Genomic DNA, 23,433 nt, shown 5'->3' with positions numbered 1-23,433 from the left:
GCCTAAAACTGCTTATGTTTCGATAAGAACGCGTGATGCATTAATATAGCCAGCGGAGATGAACTTTTTTATCTTCCACCATCAAAGATTAAACAAAGATCATGAATTCCTTTCAGTTTAAGTAATAAGGGGCGCATGATGTGATATGTTCGCCAATATATAAAAATTAATTTATTCTTTTTTTAATTTGGGTTGGGAAATAACAACCCCAGTAAGAGCATCTTCAACTTTTACTTAATTATAATTGAAATAGTCTGTATTGGAGTAGTCAAAAATTCACTTTTTATTTCTCTGTTGCGAGTATTATATTGTACACTTATTGTATGTTGTATATACTCTGAGCACTGATCATTGGGGTGCGTGATCCTTGTGGTCATTATCCCGATGTCACGAACTCTACTAAAATAACACGTGGGGGTAGAGGGCGCCACAGTGGTGGTTCAAACCATAGCATATGGTTGGTTAAATTCTAACCCAACCGGTTCCTACACAAACTAGACCAAGGTGCACCCGGTTTGGTTTATTGAGTTGATCTGTGTAACTATTTTCTTCCACAGCTCAAACTGGGTTTGAAAGGGTCTCATGAGGTGTTTAAGGACCATATTACCTTTGAGGACAAACCACAAAAATATTGGGCCCAAGGGTAAAATAGTCCAAGCATTACAAAAGATAATATACAAAACCGATTGATGCAAGGTTTGGGGTTGATATATCATTTTTCTTAATGACATGTGGGGTGCTTTAGCTAGGGTATTAACATGGCCTAATCATGGTTTAATGGAGTATTAATTCAAGAAAATTTGAATTAAAAGGTTTAAGAAAAAATTAAGCACAATTAAGCTTCAAAGCATGTCTTAAAATTTACTAACCTCAAGTATGATGGTTAATGGCCTTAGCCAATTTTTAAAACTTAATTTGGGTACTAAGGTATGATTTGGGTTTAAGGAAATCAATAGTATGGTGTATTAGGCTTTTAAGTTGAATAGTGAAATAAACTCAAACATGATTTTGGGCCTTGTGAGCTTAAAAGGACCAAGTGTGTAGGTTCATGACCTAAGGGATATTGGGCTAGGCCCATGGATGCTCTAAGGTCCTAAAAGCCTCACTAAATTCACTAATGAGATTGTTTTTCTAATCATTAGTTTAACGGTAGTAAGTGCCAAGTGTACAATATAATACTCGCAGCAGAGAAATAAAAAAGGTCATTCTTTATTAAGTACCAGAATGTTCAAAAACAGTAAAATATCTTTACAAGAATTATACAATCATCCAACAGATAATTTAAAGAAAAGAAATAACGTAAGGGAAGCAAATCGCTTAACGCTAATCAACATATCAGCAAGTCATGCCTCTGGTGGAGCCGGTCCCTTAGATTCACACTAGGATTCTGCGTCAGAATCTACGGTACTAGAAGATAAAACCGTAGGGTAATACACTACAATAAGATTATGACATCTCAGCAAGTAATTAACCAAAACAAAACATCCAAGAGATTTAAAACACATTAATACAATCACACGTTCACATACAAGCAAATATGAAGGAAACAAAACCACATTTCTTTTTTTCCAAAAAATATACTTTTAATCACTAACGCCAAAAATTCCATTTTTGGCCCAATCATAACCATTATTTTATTATGCATGCACCACGGTCTCCCCTATGGACCATTTTACACCCTGGCTCTCATCGTCACACCACGGGTAACGTCCGTGCATGAGACTTCGTAACGAGTGATGCCTAGTTCTGTGCCCAGTGTGTATATGGCCAAGCATCCTCTAGCCCCGCCAGCAAAAGGCCACAGAATCAGTACAAGAGAGTTACCGCCTCGTCCATTCCCGATGTCTCCCTGAGACAACTAAGGGATGCCACATCAATCTGTTACGCTCTCGAGTGACCAGAGAAGCTCCATCGAGATAATACCCCATCTCGGCTTCGGGTCGTGATACACACGCACCAACATAATTAATACCATCAGTCCCAATTTTCAAAACAGACAACGTGACTTCATAGCACAATTTATTTAAGACGATAAATATGCATGACAACAAATATTGGATGATACAGTGAATTGCTCATTTATAACTTTACAACAATTACAAATACTCAATTTACAACCAACTACACGTGTAATCTTGTTCTCCAACCCGGCCTAAAGCCCAATTCCAAAAATAACTACAGTTTAATCCCAACACTTCAACGGCCAAAGGCCCAACTCAATCCAACAGTTTACAAATAAATAACATCAATTATAATAACGCCGTTTAAAACTCATGGGTCGCATCTTGGATAATTACTTACACGAAGATGAAAAATTTCTGGAACATAGCGTGAAAGGGGGTGTTGCCAAAGGTAGGTGCACAGTGGCAACAATGGCAATTTTGATGGGTTCTTCACAAGAGAATTTCAGTCTAAAAGGATGGAAAAAAAAAATGCAACTCACGGCAAGCACCATAAATCACCAAGAAACTGAGTGAAACTCACAACTGAAAGTCTTACAAAAATTTTAGGACAATTACAAAATTTTGGAAACAAGATTTCAGGTTGAGAGAAAAAGTGAGAGAGATGAACTAATTTCGAATCCTCTGAGAAGTAAGAAACTTAGTCCTATTTTTGGCTGAGCATGGCGGTAGTAGATGGTTGTGTGTCTCACGGGTAGAAGAAGAGAAAATCGACAGTGCAAGTTGTGGAGGAGAGAAATGCTATGGCACGGACGTGTGGCAAAGCGGCTAACAGCACATTTTCGATGTTCATTGCCGAACGACACCTAGCTGCTCACAGAAGAAGGAGGTGGAAGGTGGTGGTGGCCGTGGGGAGCGGCAGCTTGACAACAAAATTTTGGTGTTCATGCTGAATGACAGAGTAAAAATATGGAAGAAGGAGGTGGTGGCTCAGATACGGATTGCAAAACGTGGCTATGGTCCAATTGGAGGAGGGGTTGGCATTGGCAGCAAGTGGAAGGAGAAGAAACTGGAAGAAGGTGGAAAAAAGAAAAAGAAGAAGGAAGAAGAAGCTTGCACAGCGCAAGGGAGAAGAGATGAAACCTTAAGGAGTCATTTTCCAAAACGGCACCGTTTGCCACTAAGGGGAGTTGGGTTCTTCACACCTGCACCGGCTGTGCCCATTTTTAAACACACGGGCTGGGCCCTTTTCTTCATACACGGCCCAAATAAAAACACACATACACACAGCCCAACAAATAAATACTACAAGAAAAAAGGCTCAATCTGAAAACATAAATTAAAATAACATTTATAAAATAACATAACTAAATAAATAATAAATAATTAAAACACATAAAAATTTAGGGATCTCACAACCACCCACACCATCTCCTTCACCACCTAATCCTCAAGGAGCCTAATGACTATCATGAGAATTTTAACTCAGATTTTCCCACCCAAAACTATCTAAAACTAAAACTCAACAAAAAAATCTGTCAAGTAGAAGCCTTGTGAACCCGCCGGTTAGCAAGGGAGGATTTCATGACTTTTTGCCAACTAAATCATGCCCCACGACCTGGCCACCACTATAGGACCATTGTAGCCGCAGTAGGGAAGAAATCATGATAGTGTAAGGCCACCCATCAAGAGGACACAAACTAATGAAGACAATCTGAAAATTTCAGCAAACACCTCCATTGCATCACCTTATTTTGAGCTGCACCTTCATGATCACTTAACAACCAACTCTTCACCTTTTACCACCAGAAAAAGTCTTCAATAAGTGACTTTGTTCCTGCACAAATCAGCCATGATGATGATTCAAAAAGATAAGTCAAGACAATGAGCAAAATTGTCCAAAGAAACTCACTGTGAAACCGTCAGCCCCATGAATGGTTTTGTTTGATTTTTCTTTTATTGCTTCTGCACCACAACTTGACCAGCCCCATAGGAGTAATGTAGCAACTATATAAGTGAAATCATGGTGTTTTGGGAATTGTTTTGACCTGTACAAGATGACACAAGTGATGAATTACAAATCTGAAAAATTCAGAATCATACACCATCTTCCACCAATCCCCTTGGACCAAAACCAACGTCCCTTCCCTTTGGCTGACTATAAAAGGCCCCCTCACCCCCTCATTTCCTCTACACCTCAGCTCCAAGCTTCCTCTTGAGCCTTGAAGAGCACTTCTCCCTCTTAGAGATCAAATAGTGAAACCGAGTGAGTTCTTAAGTGTTCTTGTGTAAGGCTATCTTGAGTGCTTGGAAGGCCACAAAATTTGTAAGTTTTGTTGATTTTGATCTTAGTTAGCATGTAAAGGTATTTTTTCCATGTGTTAGTATGAAATTTGGTTGAGTTTTGGGAAAGTTATCATGCTTAGTTCAAAATCAGGTCAATTAAAAGATGGTTTGAATAATTAAATGATTTAAAGTGAAAATTTAGCTATGGCATGTCTTAAGCATGATTTAATATGATTTATCATTATCTTAACATGATTATGGAAGATTTAAATTGTGGTTAGAAGCATGCCATGGTAGGTTTTGAATATATCTTGTTTTGATCATCAAGTATAAATCGGTTTTGAATGAAGTAGAGATTAAGGATATCTTGATCATGATTAAGTGTTGGGATGAACTCTATAGTACACACTTGATTTCACCACGACATTTTTTTCAATTGCTCCAGAAGTTTGTAAGTTGACATTTAACTTACACATTGACAGATTATTTATAATTTATTGATAAATGCTCTATTCATGTTTCAATTATCACTTTGAGCATAAAATATCATGTTTTATGATATATTGAGTGTATATTTACATGACGTGTGATATTTTTACTATTTTAGCATATTGCATCTATAAATATCATTTCCACATGAAAAGTTTGTTATATATGCACATGTCATGAAACGCATTTTCTAACTTAGCATGAAAATAATTATTGTCACAACCCCAAAAGATAGTATACGGAATTATTCTAGTGGAATTATTCTGTCCACTTTGGAGTGTTTAAGGATAGAGTGATAACCTCTAGATTGACGAAGAACGGTCAACAGGCTTCGAATGGTTCCTTTTTAAAGAACGCCGGAGCGAAGTCAATATGTTATAATACCTAATGCTGGTGGATGTACACGTTATGATGTTATGTTATATTTATCAATGCATTGAGAACGAGTCTATAGACGACGTAGTTTCAACGGAGTTGTACTACGGTCACTGACAGGTACTCATAGTGCACATGAGGAACTATGATGATACCACACGTTATGATTAATTTATGAATTATTAAAAATGATGGAAAGTTATGATGAAAATATTATCTTTTAACGATTAAAGTAAAAATGTTCTCTGAACGAAAATGTGTATCTCCGTTTTTCTGAAAATGTTGAGGAATCTAGATGGGAGACAAACACACATTTTCCTGCATTTCATATTTATCATTCTTCATGCATAATTTATCTTTATGCAAATTGGTTGTTAACTTACTGAAATTTCATGTAAATCTCATCTTTTGTGGACCAACTATCATTCCAAGTACGACAGAAGTTGTATCAGGATACGAAGAGGACGGATTAGATAGAGCCCTAGATTTGACTGATTGAGGAGGTGCCTAACTTCGAGAGGTGACTAAATTTGATCATCATGTTTATAACCCTAGTCCTTCATGCTCTAGAACGCATGAATTGATTAATTTAACTTTAAACTTTAATATTTAGTTGTATTAAGTTATGCTACAATTTAATTTTGAATTTATGATGATCAGTAATGCATTGAGATGTTTTAGTTATTCTAGCAAAAGTTATGTTTTCACCCTTCTATCTACTGCGGTTATTGCATACTGCTAGTTACATAGTATGATGCATTGCATATTAACTATCACGAACAAGGATATATGACATTGTGTTACATGTTCCGACCGACGTTCTAAGTCTCTATTTCATCCCAAACGTAGATCGGGAGCATCAGGATGTGTAAGAATCGCATAATTTATTTGAAAAATATGAGTAAATATGGGACCTACATGAAAAAAAAAATTAATATTTTAATAATAGATCTCATTTTTAAAAAATATAATTGCGCAGCGCTTGTTGTCACGACCCCAAAAGCTAGTATGAGGAATTATCCTAGTAGAACTCTTAGGTCCACTCTGGAGTGTTTAAGAATAGAGTGATAACTCCTGGATTGATGAAGAACGATTAACAGGCTTCGAATGACTTCTTTTTAAAGAACGCCAAAGCGAAGTCAATATATTATGATACCAAATGCTGGTGAGTGTACACGTTATGATGTTATGATGGTATGTTATATTTACCAATGCATGGAAAACGAGTTTATAAACAACATAGTTTCAACGGAGTTGTATTACGGTCACTAGTAGGTACTCACAGTGCACATGAGAAACTATGATGATACCACACTTTATGATTAATTTATGAATTGTTAAAAATGATGAAAATATTATCTTTTGAAGATTAAAGTAAAAATGTTCTCTGAACAAAAATGTGTATCTCTGTTTTTCTGAAAATGTTGAGGAATCTGGATGGGAGACAAACACACATTTTCTTGCATTTCATATTTATTATTCTTCATCCATAATTTATCTTTGTACAAGTTGGTTGTTAACTTACTAACATTTTATATCAATCTCATCCTTTATGGACCCATTATCATTCCAAATACTTGGAATGATAGAAGTTGTGTCAAGATACGAAGATGATAGATTAGATGGAGCACTAGATCCAATTGGTTGAGGAGGAGCCTAACTTCGAGAGGAGACTAAATTTGATCTTGTTTATAGCCCTAGTCCTTCATGCTCTAGAATGCATGAAGCAATTAATTTAATTTTAAAAACTTTAATATTTAGTTGTATTAAGTTATGCTACAATGTAGCTTTGAACTTATGATGATAAGTAATGCATTGAAATGTTTTACTTATTCTGGCATAAGTTCTGTTTTCACCCTTCTATTCGTTGCGGTTATTGTATATTGCTAGTTACATACTAGGATGCATTACATATTAACTATCACGAACGAGGGCATGTGATTTTGAATTACATGTTTCGACGCTCTAAATTTCCGTTTCATCCCAGTGGAGGTCGGGGGCGTCATAATTACCTACGTAAAGACCAAAAAAAAAAAAAATTTGTAGTCGTCGGGTGTGTAAATGTCACATAATTTATTTGAAAAATATGAGTAAATACGGGACCTACATGAAAAAAAAAAATTAATTTTTAATAGTAGATCCTACTTTTTTCAAAATAATTGTATAGTATTTGTGCACTCGACGACTGCATGTAGTATTACTTTTCCTTTCTCAAAAAAAAGAAAAAAAAAAAAAAAAAGAAAGAAAAAGTGATTGAAAGCTCAAAATGTGAGAACCAACCTAGTATTTAATATAGAAAAACTATACTCATCATTCATACATTACATATAATTTTTATTTTTTATCTTATTAAATGTGTGGTGTATGAATGATGAATAAAAAAATTTCTTTAATTTAGCAGGAATAAAACAAAGAAAAATAAAAGTGAAAAATAAAAAATTATATCTAGTATGTGATATAAAGATGATGAGTGAAGATTTTTAAAGATATGCAAAACACAATAACATATCCATACTTTGTTGCTCTGTTGACATACGTACGTTAATGTAACGCCCTAGTCCCACACGGGTCGGAGAGTTACTTCCTATCACTCAAACTCAAATTTCAACAATATAATTATAGACTCCAAATTTCCAATATCATATAGAAATTTTGATTCAAACTAATTTAATCAATATAACAAAATTTTCAAAATGTCAAGTCATCATAATACAATAAGATTTTTAATAAAAATCGTCAATACTCATGAAAATTTTCTATACTTAATCCACTATACTTAAATCATCTCACACAATGCCTCATCATTTTGATCCTCAACTGAACCATCAATAATATCTGAAAATTATTGTAGAAATAAGGGGTGAGTTATCAACAAATCAATAAACAGAGAACATATACTAATATGCAAATATGAGCATTTATAGAATTCGGAATGTAAAACAAAACATTTTATTTCAGAATGCAGAATTAGAATATTTATTTTCAAAATGCGTAATCAAAACATGTTATCAAAAATATCAGAGCAAAACTTTCATAATTAAAAATCCATTGGCATATCAAAATCTGAAACATCATCTTCATATCATATCAAAGCATCACATTGGGATAGATACCATCTTTAACCCTCGTGGTGGGGTTATAAACTACCATTATACCCGTGTCTGGGCCATATTTCATGTTTAACCCCTTGGTAGAGTTATAAACCACTATTATACCTGTGACCAGGCCATATACCATGCTTAGCCCTTGTGGTAGGGTTATAAACCACCATTATGCCCGTGGCTGAGCCGTATGCCACTATTATCACACGTGGCTGAGCCGTAAGCCACTATTATCACTTGTGGCTGGCCGTAATGGAAACTGAACATAACATCATATTCAGACTTAACAAGAATACATAATTAAAATCTCATGCCAAGATTTTCAAATGCCACAACATTTCTAAATAGAGTATTAAACAAATTCAGATATTTTCACATATTCAAAAATAGTTTAAGAATATTTTCGCATCACATGCACATTCATAAATTTCATATTCGCTCTTTTTGCATAGTTTAGAAACAGAAAGCAGAAAATTAACTCATATCTACATCAGTTATGATAGAAAATATTTTTTTTTATACAGTTTTCATGCATATGCATAACACATATCTGAGGTTGCTTTCAGATTTATTTTCAAAACAAACATGCGCATTTTCAAAATCAACATCGTTTTATTTTCTTTTTATACAAAGACTAGTATAGGAACCCCGTTTATTTGGACTTTTTACTTTTTCAGCAATTTTCCTCACTAATGCCGAACAAAAATTACTTGTCACCTATAAAATAATCACATAACTTTCGTAAATTTTCAATTAAATACATATTTCGATATTTGAACTTAAAATGCTAAACTTTAACCTATTTTAATTCCTCAATACCTAAAATTCTAATAACCCTAAGATACTATCACTTTCCAAATCTATCAATATCTACTTAATTTCTTCGACTATTAAACTCAAAAATTAAATACTTCTTCAATCTAAAATATTCTCTTAAAATAATTATAACAAAGTCATTTTAAGTAAAAAAAAATCATAATTTTCATTAAATCAAAAATATTCTTTTGAAGGGTCCAAAATAAAATTTTGTAGGTATTGTTCACTTCAAATATTCATATTTTAAGAAAAAAAATATTCTTACTAATAATATAATTCAAAAATTTATCTATCTTCTCTATAAGCTATATATTTAAAAATAATGTAGACAAACAATATACTTAACATAAGACCAACCTAAAGTCAGGGTGTTTTAATTAAAAAACTATAAAATGCATGGGCTGAAGTTGAACTTTACAACACAATATCATAAGTTAAATCATAAAACCATGCAACTAAATTAAACTCACCGGCAGAAGAGAATAACTCACGATAGAGAGGGAGGAGATCGGCATTGGGTGGACGTCGATGGCGGAGCGGTTGGGAGCATCAGTAGGGCATTGTGGAAGGAGAGATACAGTGATGCTAGAGTAAAGTTAACGTGAGGATCGGAACAATAGAAAAAAGGATGGAGAACCCATGGGGAAGGCTCGGCGTGGGGGCTTACCGATAGGTGGTCACGGTGGACTTAGGTGCTGGACATCAACCTAGGCAGCGTCCGAACGTGGAGGCTTGTCTTCCGGCGTCTTCCGCTGGCAGATGAAGGTGGGTGAGGGTAGTGGGGGCTCATGCAGGGGAAGGATCTAGGGCTAGAGCACAAAAATTGCTCTGTTTTGGCATTGTAAAACAGAGGACAATGGTAACGTAGAGGTTTACTGGACGATTGGGTTGTTTTCATGGTGTTTCGACGTGAGGTAGCATGCGGTATAGGGTGACAATGGGTGGTCTTGGTCTGGTTCTTGTGACTTGAGTCTTGGTCTTCATAGTATATCTCCATTGGGTGGTGCCAAATGTGAAGCAAGGCTGTAGCGGTTGACATGAATCGGGACTGCCTGTGGCTCTCGGTGGTCGTCACAGAGGAGGTTGGGCATGTGACAGCTTGGTGCATGGCGGTTTACGCTTTGAGAAGGGAGAGACAGAGGGCTATCAGCATAGAAGAATGACTGTTTTACCTAGCTTGCGGTAGAGAAGAGAGTGCGAGAACCACTCATATGATGGTGCGGCAACCCTAGGAACAACTAGGATTTCTCTATGAGAGGAGATTAGACTGTGCGTGAAGGTGAGATATGGATCTATGGATACCTATTTATATCTATAAAGTTGGAAACCCTAGAGAAGAAACATGAGAGGGAGAACGTGCATGGAAGACGTGCAGAACGTGGGTTCCTCACAGCTTGGCTTTTTTGGACACATTTGAAAATATTTGACCCACAACTTGGATATTGTAGAACGTAAATTGGGCCCGTTAGAGCAGTTAAAAAAAAAAAAATGCCTTGTCCGAAATCCTTCTCATGGGTCGAGTATATTATAAATACTATTGGGCCTCAACTCACATGCCAAACTAGCCTAACTTGTTCCATAATTTGTCAAGCCAAAAACTAAAAAATAAGTCCCACTTGATCTATAAAATATTAATTGAATTTAACCTAAATATCAAGTTCAATAAAAATTCATATTCCATCAATATAAATTTTGACTTGTAATTTATTTTTAAAATTATTCGTTAAAATTCAAGTAGACATCTCATCTATATTAAAAAAAAAAATTAGACGAGAATTTCGTGATGTCCCGAGTGTTAGGGCAGGTTTGGGGGCAGGATGAGACATAAAATTCTCATCTCATCATTATATATTTTTCAAATCCACATATAAAATATAATAAAAAATTTAACTTTTTCAAATTCTAATTCAACTTTTTTAAATCTCAATAAAATAATAATATTAAAATATAATATTTTAAACATTAAAATAAAACATAAAATTTTCATCTCACCCCAAACCTGAGTTGATGTTACCCAATCTAATTAAAGCTGGAAGGACGACGGAGGGTGTAGCACGAAAAAAAGTTTTCGATAAGGCCATTAAAGTTGTGTTTGGATGTTGAAGTGAGTTGAGTTAAGTTGAGATGATAAAATATTGTTAGAATATTATTTTTTAATATTATTATTATTTTAAAATTTAAAAAAGTTGAATTTTTTATTATATTTTATATTAAAATTTAAAAAAATTATAATGATGAGTTAAGATGAATTGAGATGAGTTTAGTAATCAAACTCACCCTAAACTGTCAAACCCACCCTCGGAGCCCAAGCATTTTCCACGCTCGAAAGCCTCTCCATAAATGCATTTTTAAGATTTGTTTTTATTTTTTATTTTACCCCTTGGAGACACCAGACACGTCAAGAGACATCTGTTTGGTTCCTTTACAAAGCTTTTCTACTCAAATGGCGTCGATCTCTTTTAACAAGAAACTTCCAAAACAGATCAGAGGACAGGTTTACAGCTGCAAGCAACCTACGTCATACTTCTACTTCTTGGGATGACCTTAAGGAAAGCCAAAGGAAAGCATCCCACCTTTTTTAGGAAATTTGAGCTTTTTCTTTGAGCTTTTAAAAAAAAATATAAAAAAAAATTATCTCTATGTTCAAAATTAAATTAACGTGTAAGAGAACAGTTTTTTGGAATAACATTTGATCCTGAAACTAATAATTTTTATTAACAGAAATTAGCAATTTTGTGTTCGCAATTCGCAGTAATTAAAGCATGCATCTTGGTGTTTCTGAGCCTCTGCATGCGCATACCTCTCGGACGCAGCAATCAGAACATAATTATTTTCTTGCTCGGTCGCATCCAAGGCTTGCTTCCGCGCGCTTCAACAGTGCAAGTCTCTGGCTCTTTGTACCCGCTGCCCGGGAAGTAAAGCGCCTGCTCTCAGCTTCCAATTTCGGTTTCCAGATAAAAATAACAAACAGGGGAATTCGACTGCATGCACCAGCGACTTGGTGACTGAAAACTTCAAATCCTGAACTTTCTTCTTCTAACGAGGCCGATAATTATGTGGCTTTCGAGGTGAAGACGACAGATCCAAAGAATGAGTACCGCGTGAGACCCAATATTACTGGAATTGTGATACGTACACAATAGCTCTACGTTCGAATTTATATATATATATATATTGCAAGCAGAAAACGAGGCCCGGCCGGAGATCAGTACTGCAATGACAAAGTAGATAAGAGTATAGCCTGCCTGCCTGCCTGCTTGCCGGCGAAATGCAATGAGACGCCGGTTCGAGTTCCCAAAATTACATGAGAGTGTCAAGCGACAAAAATAATTAATTACGTCAAGTCCATTCCACAAACTGATTTCTTTTCTTTCCTTCAGACCCCACTTTTCCTTTTCCATTCTCCTGCATCCCACGTGCGGATCATTTAATTTCCTCTTTTCAAATGTACGTGACAACTAACGAAAAGATAAAAAAAAAATAAAAATGGGAGCAGATGGACAAATACAGCAGAGGGAAAAAAAGTGGTCAGAAAAGTACAAAAACTGAGCTTGATTGATGATAATAAGATATACCAATTCAAGTTTGAGTACTTGATTCATAAATAAAAAGATTGAAGAGTACTAAATTAGTTTGATCCCAAAGATATAAAATAACAAGCTTGCATTTAAGCAACTGATATATTTAAATTTAAAGAGTAATGCTATTCATTATTTTTTTTTTATAATTTCATAATATAATATTAAATAATTAAATAAAATATAAAATATAATATTTAATTATTTAATATCACATCATGAGATATGATAAAAAAAAGAATGATGAATAGATTTATTAATTTTTGAAAGTAGAATTTAAAACCTACTAGATGGGAGAAGGCAATACATGAAACTAAGCTGATAGGATACTTGGGGCATGAGAGACAGAGTTATGGTCCCCTTACCCTGTTAAAACTATGTTATCCACAAAGCATTTCCAGGCTCTGGAGACACCTCTTTGCACTCTGAATCTGTCGACTCTTTATTATGCTCAGACGAAAAACAAACTTACAAAATAGATCAGAAGACAAGCTAAAAGCTACAAGCAACCTCCCTGATCTATGTTGAGATGACATCAATGAAAGGGAGGGCTTAGATCCCACTCGATTTTGGAATATTTTTTAGTTTTGACATTATGAAATGAAATGCCTGAACACGGCTAGAATATATTAACTACAATTTTCATGCACTTGTGTTTGTTTCCATTTGATTTTGTTTTAATCTTCGTAGTTTGCTACAAAGGAGTGCCAATCTGTCAATCATTTCGAGATAATTGAGCAATAAAAAGCATTTCAATATCGAATGATATAGTTCACACTGCTGTCACTATGCTAAAGCAATGTCAAAGAAATTTCTGCAGACAGTACCTACTCATGCTAAGTGGCATTTTATTATTCTGCTTTCAATTTTTTTCCATCCACAAGCTGTCGTTCTATTAAGATCCAGAAGGCAAACAAAAGAAAAAGAAAAAGCCTCTTCAAACAGTAGCATGACCGGTAGTCCAGAACAATGGTCTTTCTTTGGTAAGTCACCACCAGTTGCCATGCTTTACTATTAAACTGTAAAAGCTTCAATGATTCAAATTGAAAAGCCACAATGAATTAGATAACCCCATTTTCCACGGTGTACCCTGTAGTCTGTACAGTAACCTTAAAAGGAATCTCTTAGGAGAATCGAGTTTCATCTTGAAATTTCAAAATTCTTACACAGGTTGTTGCCCTTCTATCTATAAAATCTTGGTAATTGCCACTGCTCTTTTTGTTAGGATCGATGTTTTCTTGGAACACGGGCTTTTTGCAGACAAAACCCACACATGCACACCTATCTTCTCTTTCACTTCCTTGAAAGATCCCCATTTTGTTCGCCATCAGAGATTTCATATTGGGATTTTGGACTGTTCAAGGGTTTTTTTTTTATTTTTACCTTCTTCGCCTTTTGATGCTCTGTCTTGAGCCCTGATCTTGTACCCAAGAAAAAGGTAAGAGTTTTTCTTTGGGACCCCCTCCCCATAGCACGTTATCTTTGTGCAAGTGAAAAGCCCTTGAGTTGTCAGTACAAAAATGTCTCAAACTTTTATTGCTTCTTGGTAGCGCTTTCTCGAAGATTGGGTTCTCGGACTTCGTATCTTCCTTAAGCGGTCGTTTGCTTGAGAGAAAATTTTCCAAGAAATGATCTACCTTCAGTTGTTTTGCTACTAGGTTTTTCCGAAAATTCCTTTCGTCAAACATGGGCTTTGCCCAAAATTACTGCATCAAGACCCACTGTTTCAAAGCTCAGGGGTACACGTTATACCCTTTCGACCAAGAAGTAAGCATCTGCAGCCTTTCGGTTCGAATCACTCTCCGTTTCTTCTAGGACTTTTCTCGAACACTTGAGTTTTTTGGTTTTGGTCCTTTAAAATCGCCTCTTAAACCATGGGCTGCGTCAACGGCAAATGCTGTGGCCGGTACCCACAGTCATCAGATGGCGATTCCCGAGACTACCGCGAATCGGGTCCGTACAATGTGCAAGGTATACACGTACTCACACAGAGATCCCTGGAGTCTATTCCTGTTCCTTCCCACAATTTTCATTTGGAGTACTCGGTTCACACGCAGCGTGGTTACTACCCGGACTCGCCGGATAAAGAAAACCAAGACAATTTATGCATTAGGACACAGATTCAAGGTAACCCAAATATCCATTTCTTTGGTGTATTTGATGGGCACGGTCAATTTGGCGCACAGTGTTCGAATTTTGTCAAGGATAGGTTGGTAGAAATACTGGCTAATGACCCTTCATTCTCGGATGACCCTGTTAAAGCTTTTAACTCTGCATTTCTGACCACTAATTATGAGTTACATAAGAGCGACATTGAGGATTCAATGAGTGGTACAACCGCGATTACGGTGCTTGTTGTTGGGGATACACTTTTCGTGGCGAATGTGGGCGATTCCAGGGCTGTGATTGCGGTGCAAGAGGGGAATCGAATCAGAGCCGAGGACCTATCCAATGATCAGACGCCATTTAGGAAAGATGAGTATGAGAGAGTGAAGCAATGCGGGGCCAGGGTTTTGAGTGTTGATCAAGTGGAGGGGTTTAAGGATCCAAATATTCAGTCGTGGGGCAATGAAGAGTCTCAAGGCGGCGATCCTCCAAGGTTGTGGGTTCAGAATGGGATGTATCCAGGAACTGCGTTTACTAGGAGCGTAGGAGATAGTACGGCTGAGAAGATTGGTGTGGTGGCTGTTCCTGAAGTGTTGATGGTTCAGCTTACAGCCAATCATCTTTTCTTTGTTGTTGCAAGCGATGGGGTTTTTGAGTTCCTCTCGAGCCAAGCAGTTGTTAATATGGTATTACTCACGACCAAATTCTAGAACGGCTTAAACAATTACCCTCATATGTTTTTCCACCTTAGTGGTTATTATTTAATTTTTTGGTCAATGAGACTTATACTTGACTTTCTTATTGCTTAATTTTGTCTGGTGTGTCAATTCCTGTTTGTGGAACTACATGACACATTAAGTTCTTAGTACCCATACCTCTGCATATAAATGCACACATGCTTTATCTACATGGTTTTTTAGTCTGCTCTCCAAATTTACTTCTTGTGGTCTCCCTAAGTTGCACATTCAGTAGTACTATATGCTCCACTTATACTTTTGTGATGTAAGAGTAAACCAAAATCGCAACCAACAATAAAATTGTTTTAAAGATTGCCCTAGCTAGTATCTCTGAACTGATAGTTCATGAATTCTCTTGATGGTATGATCTAAAGCTTAAGAATTGTTAGTTTAGGTGCTATTTTTTATTATTATTGATAGTATTTCTGAATTAGACCACATCTATCTAGCATAGCAGTAGTGTTCTGTGTCTCTTTTTATCATTTATCGTGTATAAGGTTTGTTAGAAGGTGCACATTTGGGGGCAATGGATTCCTGTGTAGATAGGATCACACCCATCTTCTAGATGGAATCATCACAACTGAAAAGTGAATTTTTTTCATTTAGTTGGGGTCAACGACTTGATCAATTTAAATATTGTCATTTGTTTTAAATATTACACCTACTCTGACTTTGAAAAAAAAAAATGGACTAAATTGGTTTTATGTAGAAGCTTCTAGAATAAAGTCTGCTGCTCAATTGGAAATAATACCTTTGTTAACTAGTGCCATGTGTTATTATATGCCAATCACAAGTTAATGTTACTTGAGACCTTTCATATCATCTCTGCTCCTTGTTTCCAAAATCTTTCGTTTTTACAATTTTTATATACCTCATAGATAAGTCAATCATCTTTCCATGCTATTGAGAATGAAAGCACTGAGAACTCTTCAGTGTTTCAAATTCTTCACTGGAAAATGGCTCAACCTTCTTGTGGACCTTTCTGCTTATCAGTTGTCTCTGCTACCCTTAAACACTAGCTTTCTCTTAACCTGCGCACAATCTCTAAAGAGTGCTTGAGGAAAAAAAATAGTTTCCTACTTGTGCCCATTTGTTATACCGGATAACTTTGTACATCTGAGGGCCCTTGGGGATACATTGATACCTGTTTTCTACTTATTCCTAAACACCTTTGGATCTTAAATTCAAATCAGTTAAGAGTATTACTGGCCAAGTTATCATTTTATGTAGTCCTGTCAATACTGGTTATTTCTTTTATTTTATAAGGAATGCATGATTGAAACCTGTTTCCATTTCTCATCTTCTCAGCATCAAATATGTTATATATTTGGTTGGTTGAATTTAGTCGTTTTTTGTTATGCCATACTCCCTTAAATATCAGATTTTTTCTGGTTTTCCATTACTTTCAGGCCTACCATTTTTTCCCTTAACAAGTTTTCTGATGTCTTTCTTGATATAGGTGGCAAGTTATACAGATCCCCGAGATGCATGTGCTGCCATTGCCAGAGAATCGTACAAAATATGGATGGAACACGAAAACCGGACAGATGATATTACAATCATCATTGTTCATATCAAAGGTTTTTCTAATGTATGGTTTTAATTAAATCTTCCTTTATGACCCGCACATTTTGCTACCCTATCTAGGCTGAATTTCCTGCTTTTAGTTTGTGTTAAATTTGTATAATTGCTTATCAAAAAAATAAAATTCTTGTTGTTGCAATAGTAGTAGGTGGTAAGAATGATCAAGGGTATCATACACACTTTTCCCTTGGTTGCAGTTTGAGAGGAAATCTTGGTTGAAAAAATTTGTAAATTACATGCATTATGTGGGAACACATTACGCATGCACTTCCATGTGAAGGAAATAAGTTTTTTCTAACCCTCTCTCTGTTCTCTCGCTCAATTTTCCTCTGCCCACTTGTATGATGGAAAAAATAGCTGATCATTTCATTGATTGGTTTGCTTACCTAATTTAGAATGTAATTACAATAGTCAGGTGCTGGTACTACAGATGGACCAAGTGCAACCAATATTAGGCCAATGAGGTTCAATAGAGGAACTTCTGAGGTATCCTTTACCAGTGGCTCAGAGCTTTACCATTCAGTAAGAAGTGACTTCTCAGACCTACACCCTTGCCAGCATGTGGTTTCAACTAATCGAAGCCCGGCTATCATTGTTCCATCTCCAAAACATGAGTGGCCATCAGAACAGGTGGGTCTCTCAGTCCCTGTTTTCTATCATTTTATGACATGTATACATATACATGCACATTCATACATACAGATGTGTGTGTCTATTAGTACCTGAGTATTCTCTCTCTCTCTCTCTCTACTGCAGTGATTAGCTTCAATGGCCTTCAGGAAGCTGCGTCACACCTCCTTGTCATTTTGCTTTAGAGGTGTCAATCTCTCTCATTACTTATTGGTTTTAAGTCCCTGAAGGAAACTTAAAAAAAAAAAAACCTCTATGAAGGACATAAATTTTTATTTTATTTCTATTATTTCTTTGTGGTCTCAAATTTGCTACAATCAATCAATTTTCAAATTGGGGCCACCCAGAGTCTGCCATGGTCCGGTAATTGCTCGATGCATGTGGGACAGGGGGGACTGCATGGGTCCATGTGATTAGTCGGAGCAAATAGCCTGGCATACTCTTGTTATATATATATATATATAAAAAAAAAAAAATCTATTTTCAAAGAAATTGCATTCAGTTAAAGCATTAATTTACTTGTTAAATCTATTTTCTTTTTCTTTTTGGCTGGTAGCAGGATGTAGGCTACTGTGCATTCTACCGGCAGCAGAAGTAATTTGCTCTACACATAATAGGATATACTTGGTCACTAATCTCCAGGCGACAGGTTCTTTGCAATACTGATAAAACCATTTCTAACCAAGCGATAATTCCTCAGGAGAACAAGATTCTCTCCCTCCAGTTGTAGTCTCACCTGCTAACCACACAATATGAAGAATTGGTAGGAAAATTCGCATATATTCAAGGAGGTTATGTCTATGATCCTTTGTAATCTTAAAACATTTATGCATGCAGACCCTTCAGGATATTCCATAATTTATGCATGGAATCTGAATTCCAACGGCTGCAAATTGTAGAGGATACTTGTTAATTTTGATGCTACTCGATCTTTTGTATAATCTAGTTAGAAGATTTGAACTTGTCATGTCATGGAATGTAGCTTTTCTTTCAATAATGTTGCAGTTGATTCAATAATTATGCAGTGGTATGAAACTGTTATCATGGGCCTTCTACTTTTGTTCACTTAATATTTCCATTTGTTAGACAAAACCTTGTAGTTCAGGGTTCTACATGTTTTTTCGTTTGGGAGCAGCAACCTGAGTCCTCTTCTAATACTACTTAGAGCCGAAGTGCAAAACCAATCACTCATTCATTGGAAGGGCAACTGTTTCATGATGGTGCTGCCCCCTCCTGTTGGGAACATTGCCAATGCCATCCTTATTGTTCACACTTCACAGGAGATGAAAGAATTGTCCATGGAAAAAAGGGCAGGCAGGTTGTAAATGCCGTGGCTGACTGCCACCACCAATGACGCGGGGCTGCAGCCATGGTAAGTAATTTTATAAAGTTATGGATGATTTATCTGTTAAAGGAAAAAACTACCATCAACCCCTGAAATTTGAGGAGCAGCATGACACACCAACATCATGCGGAAAATCTAAGTCAGTTTAGAACAGTACGGTAATAGATGAAGAACCTGAAGTCTCTTCCTTGTTTGAGCAACTTAAGATAAAAAAAAAGGGGGTTGGGGGGGGGGGGGCAGGCAAGTACTAAAAGGTATTGGCATTAGAAGGTCTTGGAGATACAAGGAACAGAACTGCACTTAGCACCAAATCTGGGTTATCAAATTCCGTATCCTTAACTAGACAAGCAGCAGGTCTGATTTCCACCAAATCTGGAAGGCATGAATGAGCTTCGAGAGCATATTTTGCGCCCCAAAACTACTTTCTTTGTTTTGTGTTTTTTTTTTTTTTTTTTTTTAATTTACACCCTAAGTTATCATAATGACAGTCACACAATAGTTAATGTGCACCTCAAAAATATTACTTTCCTTTTGCACCCACAAAGATAATCAGTCTAGATCGTTTGTGATATGAGTATAAAATCAAGAAAGATGTAGATTTAATTATTTGTATTATTTTAAAATTTTTTTAATAAGTAGATAAGTAGAATATTTAATTAATAAGATAAAATGTAAAGTTCAGTTTTAAATTCAAGATCTTTATTTTAATATCATGTAAAATTTATGACTGTCTTGAAAATTTAAACCGATGAAAGTATATAAATTTAATTATTTATATTGTTGTTAAGATAATAATTTAAGCCGGTCAAGTTCTCGCAACAGGGGATCTCTCCACGCATCGGACAACTCCGTATACGCCACGTATACTCTTCCTCCTAGGTACTTCCCTTCTTCTCGCTTTCCCGTCCATGTTCATTTTCCCCAAAAAAAAAAATGATTTACAAATCGGGTCGTTCGAATCGAAGGGTCAAAGAGTGGCAGCTCATTTGTCTGGCTGTGATAGTAGCAGAGTTGGTTGGAATGGCTGCACCGGGTTCGGTTCAGAAAACAGAGGAGGAGTGGAGGGCTGTTCTCTCTCCCGAGCAATTTCGGATTCTTCGAAACAAAGGGACAGAGTAATTCCCTGCGCCTTTTTTGAATGTTTTGATGGATTGCTGTTTGGTTATATTGAGGAATACAATCCTTGCTTTGATGTGTACTCGGCGTTTTTGGATGTATGATCGATTTCTCCTTCTGCTGAAGCGGCTGATTTTGCTTTTTCTCTCCGATTTCAATTTAGGCTTTCGTCTGTGTCTTTTGATTGTGGGCTGTTGGAGGGTGTCTTTGCACACCGACTTCCAATTAGAGAACTCTAAATCAATACCATTTTCAGAGAGTTTCTCTACTTTTTTTTACCTTTAGTAGATTTAAGGCTTCTTCAGTTTGTTGTGTTCTATAATTAAGTATATAGCATCCAAAGGTAATTTTTGGCTGCTGATGAGACATGCATATGGGTGTGACTTGTGATTCCAGCAAAATGTTTGCCTGCAAACATGCTCACATTTCATTGAGTCATGCAGTTTCAGATGAGTTGTCTCTTGCCATACTAATATGCCTAAATCGAAACAGTTTCAGACAAGTCTCGGCTGTAGTTCTATTGACATTTGATAATTAACAGGCTAAAAGGAACTGGGGAATATGATAAGTTCTTCGAGGAAGGGATTTACAGCTGTGCTGGTTGTGGAACACCACTCTATAAATCCACAACCAAATTTAATTCTGGATGTGGTTGGCCTGCTTTCTATGAGGGATTCCCTGGAGCCATAACTCGCACTGTGAGTCTATTACACATTGTTGTTGTGTTTGTTACTGTAAATCAATTGTTATTGAAGTTAATCATTCATAGAAAAACTTTGCAGCCGGACCCAGATGGAAGGAGAACTGAGATCACATGCACAGCTTGTGGGGGGCACTTGGGCCATGTTTTCAAGGGGGAGGGATTCAAAACTCCCACAGATGAACGCCACTGTGTCAATAGTGTTTCCATCAAGTTTGCTCCTGCAAACTCTACTCCTTCACTATGAAGTCTTCCGATGTTGTCATTTTCCAAGAACCTGCATCCTCCTGTGTACAATCTTGTGGTTAGTGTGGTTTATGCCTCCTAGGAAGGCCAATATGGTGGACTGCGAGTGATGGAATGACTCTGACGTCTGTGCTAATAAAACCTTTGGTTTGTGTTATCACGTGGCTTTGTTAGTAAGTTTAAGAAATGGCCATATGAAACTCTTCCCAAATTCTTTGTGGAATCGCATATATACTTGTATCCACCATGTCCAATCTCTTTCTTTCGTTTCAGTAGGAAGAAACATTGAGAACTTAAAGTAGAAGGCTACTTTCCTGAATGGGTCATTTACTTACTTGAAACTTCACATGGGGAGGGGGGGTATGTGAGGAGACTAGCATTTCTAGTATTTGCGATAGCAAAGTTTTCATTAGGTATTAAGAGATAGAAAGGATCAGCCCAGAAGCCTTCGTGTAACAAAAACATCCTGAATTTGAACCCAACAAGACTGTTGGCGAGTAGAGACCAGTGGAGTTCTCTCTCTCTCTCACTCAAAGAGGGGGGCGTTGAGTGGCCCATTAATCGGATATTCTATCATCTGATCCGACCATATCTTTGCCTTCACCTCTCCAGTCCTCACAACAACCTTAGTGGAAGAAAATAAGTTGATGCAAATTGTTTGCTTTGTCTGAAAGATGTGGCCAGCAGCTCTTTCTTTCATTGGACTCGGCTATATCCAGTACAAGCTGCAAACCTTTTTACCCATTGGATCATATCGCACGCCGGTAGTGACAGCCAAAGGCTGAAATATACCCCACAGGCATAGAAGCACGAGAGCAAGTTCTCTCAATTTATTTTGAATAATACTACTCTTACCAATAAGTTTTATCAATAGTTTTTATCGCTCTATTTTTTTATTTTTTTTTATTATTATTTTTTACTTAATAATTAAGTAAGTATTTTTTAATAATATTATAAATTTTTTTATTTTTTTAAAAATATTTAAATATATTAAAAAAATATATAAAAAAAAATACAAAAAAAATAAAACTCACAATATCATTAACGGTAGCTCCCAGCGGTAGCTGGGAGCTGTGGCTCTAGCGCCACTCGTTTATTTTAGTTAGTGACAGCTGAATTTGTCAGTATCACGTTCTCCCTCCTAATGATAACGCTCAAAACCTATCACTCCCGAGGATTCTTCAGCTTTTTTCCAAGAGATTTACTTTAACCAAATTAATAATTCAACGAATTGACGTCATTTTATTTATTTTGTTAGATAAAAAAATTATTTTTACTATAACATAAATTTAACAGATGACATAAAATTATATCATTCTTTATACCCGACAACCACCTTTATTGTCTTCTTCATAATCATGTCACATTCAAGTAGACAGCATACCCACCCTGAAGTAGATCTAAAATAGACATCCTAATTTAAACCCCAGCATTATTATTGTCACGAAAAGTAGAAATTGGGGAGCTAATAGGCATGACTTTTTTCTCAGGTCTTACGTTCTAAGGAAAAGCCAAGTAATACAACGCCACAACAAATAAATGCCATCATGAATGCATACGGGAAACCAAGAGCATGTCAGTGTACTGAACTCAAGTGTGTCGAAGTTAACCAATCTTTTATTAATTCCCCCAAAAATTGCCTTTTGAATTGAATTACAATCTAACAGACAGTCCTAATTCCGAGAAAAATTAAGGCGCTTGGGACAATCTTACCACCTGAAGAATTTCCGGAAGAACATTAACCAACTAAGTTACAGAACATGAGAGATGGTTATTCAACTACATAAAGCAAAAGCACCGTATTTATGGTGAGTATTAATGTCGTATTTCGTATACTTTTAAACTAAATTCCAACAATTCAAATAAATGATTGGTCTCCCAATTTTTTCTTTGTATCTAGCCGTGGACGAGAGTTTTCAGTAGGCTAGGTGAACCGCCGAGAGCTTCCCATACGGACAGACTGGGAAAAAATTTCGAAAGATAAGGTTGTGCGTCTGACGACCACTCCTTATGAAGCGAAGCGTCTTGCAATAGTGCAGGAATGGGTGCAAAACCATCCTGACAGTGTTCATTCCGAGGTCCTTCTTTCTTAGGAGAGTCTAAGGAGTTCTCTGCCTCCCCTGGGACACATTCCTTTTGAAGATAGGTCGGTTGCTATGCGGCCACAAGTTGCTCTGCTTCGGAAACGTTTCTCGAACCTTCCTCCATCGGATAAGGGGAAGAAAGTCTGTCGGGAGAGCGTTCAGGCTGAGGACATACCACTTCCCAGGGTTCAGGACCCTTCACTGCAGAAACTGGCTACTTTAGAGGCCAGCCACCCGATTACTGTGGTGGTCGCAATGCCGGTTTAAGCGGGCGAACCAGTGAGTAGTTTTTCTGTGTTGCCTTTTCCGGTAGAGATCGGTGACGCGCCCGGGGGTGAG

General features: G+C 36.6%; 2 protein-coding genes across 5 annotated transcripts; both read left to right on the top strand.

Annotated features, from left to right (window-relative positions):
* The first annotated feature begins 13,042 nt into the window (after window positions 1-13,042).
* Window positions 13,043-18,600, top strand: LOC108995052 (probable protein phosphatase 2C 35). Of its 4 annotated transcripts, none has more exons than XM_018970535.2 (5): window positions 13,043-15,338; window positions 16,849-16,969; window positions 17,404-17,603; window positions 17,730-17,790; window positions 18,163-18,600. In XM_018970535.2, the coding sequence occupies exons 1-4, from the start codon at window positions 14,421-14,423 to the stop codon at window positions 17,730-17,732; spliced, it is 1,242 nt and encodes a 413-aa protein (XP_018826080.1). In that variant the 5' UTR covers window positions 13,043-14,420; the 3' UTR covers window positions 17,733-17,790; window positions 18,163-18,600. The 4 variants fall into 4 exon arrangements, with proteins under 4 accessions (XP_018826080.1, XP_018826078.1, XP_018826079.1 ...); XM_018970533.2 differs by having other exon boundaries at window positions 16,849-16,980; window positions 17,385-17,603; XM_018970534.2 differs by having other exon boundaries at window positions 16,849-16,980; window positions 17,385-17,603; window positions 18,160-18,600.
* Window positions 18,601-19,780: 1,180 nt separating this feature from the next.
* Window positions 19,781-21,254, top strand: LOC108995053 (peptide methionine sulfoxide reductase B5-like). Its single transcript, XM_018970538.2, has 3 exons — window positions 19,781-20,063; window positions 20,606-20,762; window positions 20,847-21,254. Exons 1-3 carry the CDS (start codon window positions 19,882-19,884, stop codon window positions 21,009-21,011), a joined length of 504 nt encoding a protein of 167 aa, XP_018826083.2. The 5' UTR covers window positions 19,781-19,881; the 3' UTR covers window positions 21,012-21,254.
* Window positions 21,255-23,433: the final 2,179 nt, after the last annotated feature.

Source organism: Juglans regia, chromosome 7, assembly GCF_001411555.2.
Source record: "Juglans regia cultivar Chandler chromosome 7, Walnut 2.0, whole genome shotgun sequence".
Classification (NCBI taxonomy): Eukaryota; Viridiplantae; Streptophyta; class Magnoliopsida; order Fagales; family Juglandaceae; genus Juglans; species Juglans regia.
The sequence above is the reverse complement of the archived record's forward strand: the minus strand, read 5'-3'. Positions and strand labels throughout refer to the sequence as shown.

Excerpts from the sequence above, each read along its gene's own strand:
- LOC108995052 (XM_018970533.2), top strand. The coding sequence starts at position 14,421 with ATGGGCTGCGTCAACGGCAAATGCTGTGGCCGGTACCCACAGTCATCA. Across the intron at positions 15,339-16,848 it reads GCCAAGCAGTTGTTAATATG|GTGGCAAGTTATACAGATCC; the intron begins GTATTACTCACG and ends TTCTTGATATAG. Across the intron at positions 16,981-17,384 it reads ATATCAAAGGTTTTTCTAAT|TCAGGTGCTGGTACTACAGA; the intron begins GTATGGTTTTAA and ends TAATTACAATAG.
- LOC108995053 (XM_018970538.2), top strand. The coding sequence starts at position 19,882 with ATGATTTACAAATCGGGTCGTTCGAATCGAAGGGTCAAAGAGTGGCAG. Across the intron at positions 20,064-20,605 it reads CTTCGAAACAAAGGGACAGA|GCTAAAAGGAACTGGGGAAT; the intron begins GTAATTCCCTGC and ends GATAATTAACAG. Across the intron at positions 20,763-20,846 it reads CTGGAGCCATAACTCGCACT|CCGGACCCAGATGGAAGGAG; the intron begins GTGAGTCTATTA and ends AAAACTTTGCAG.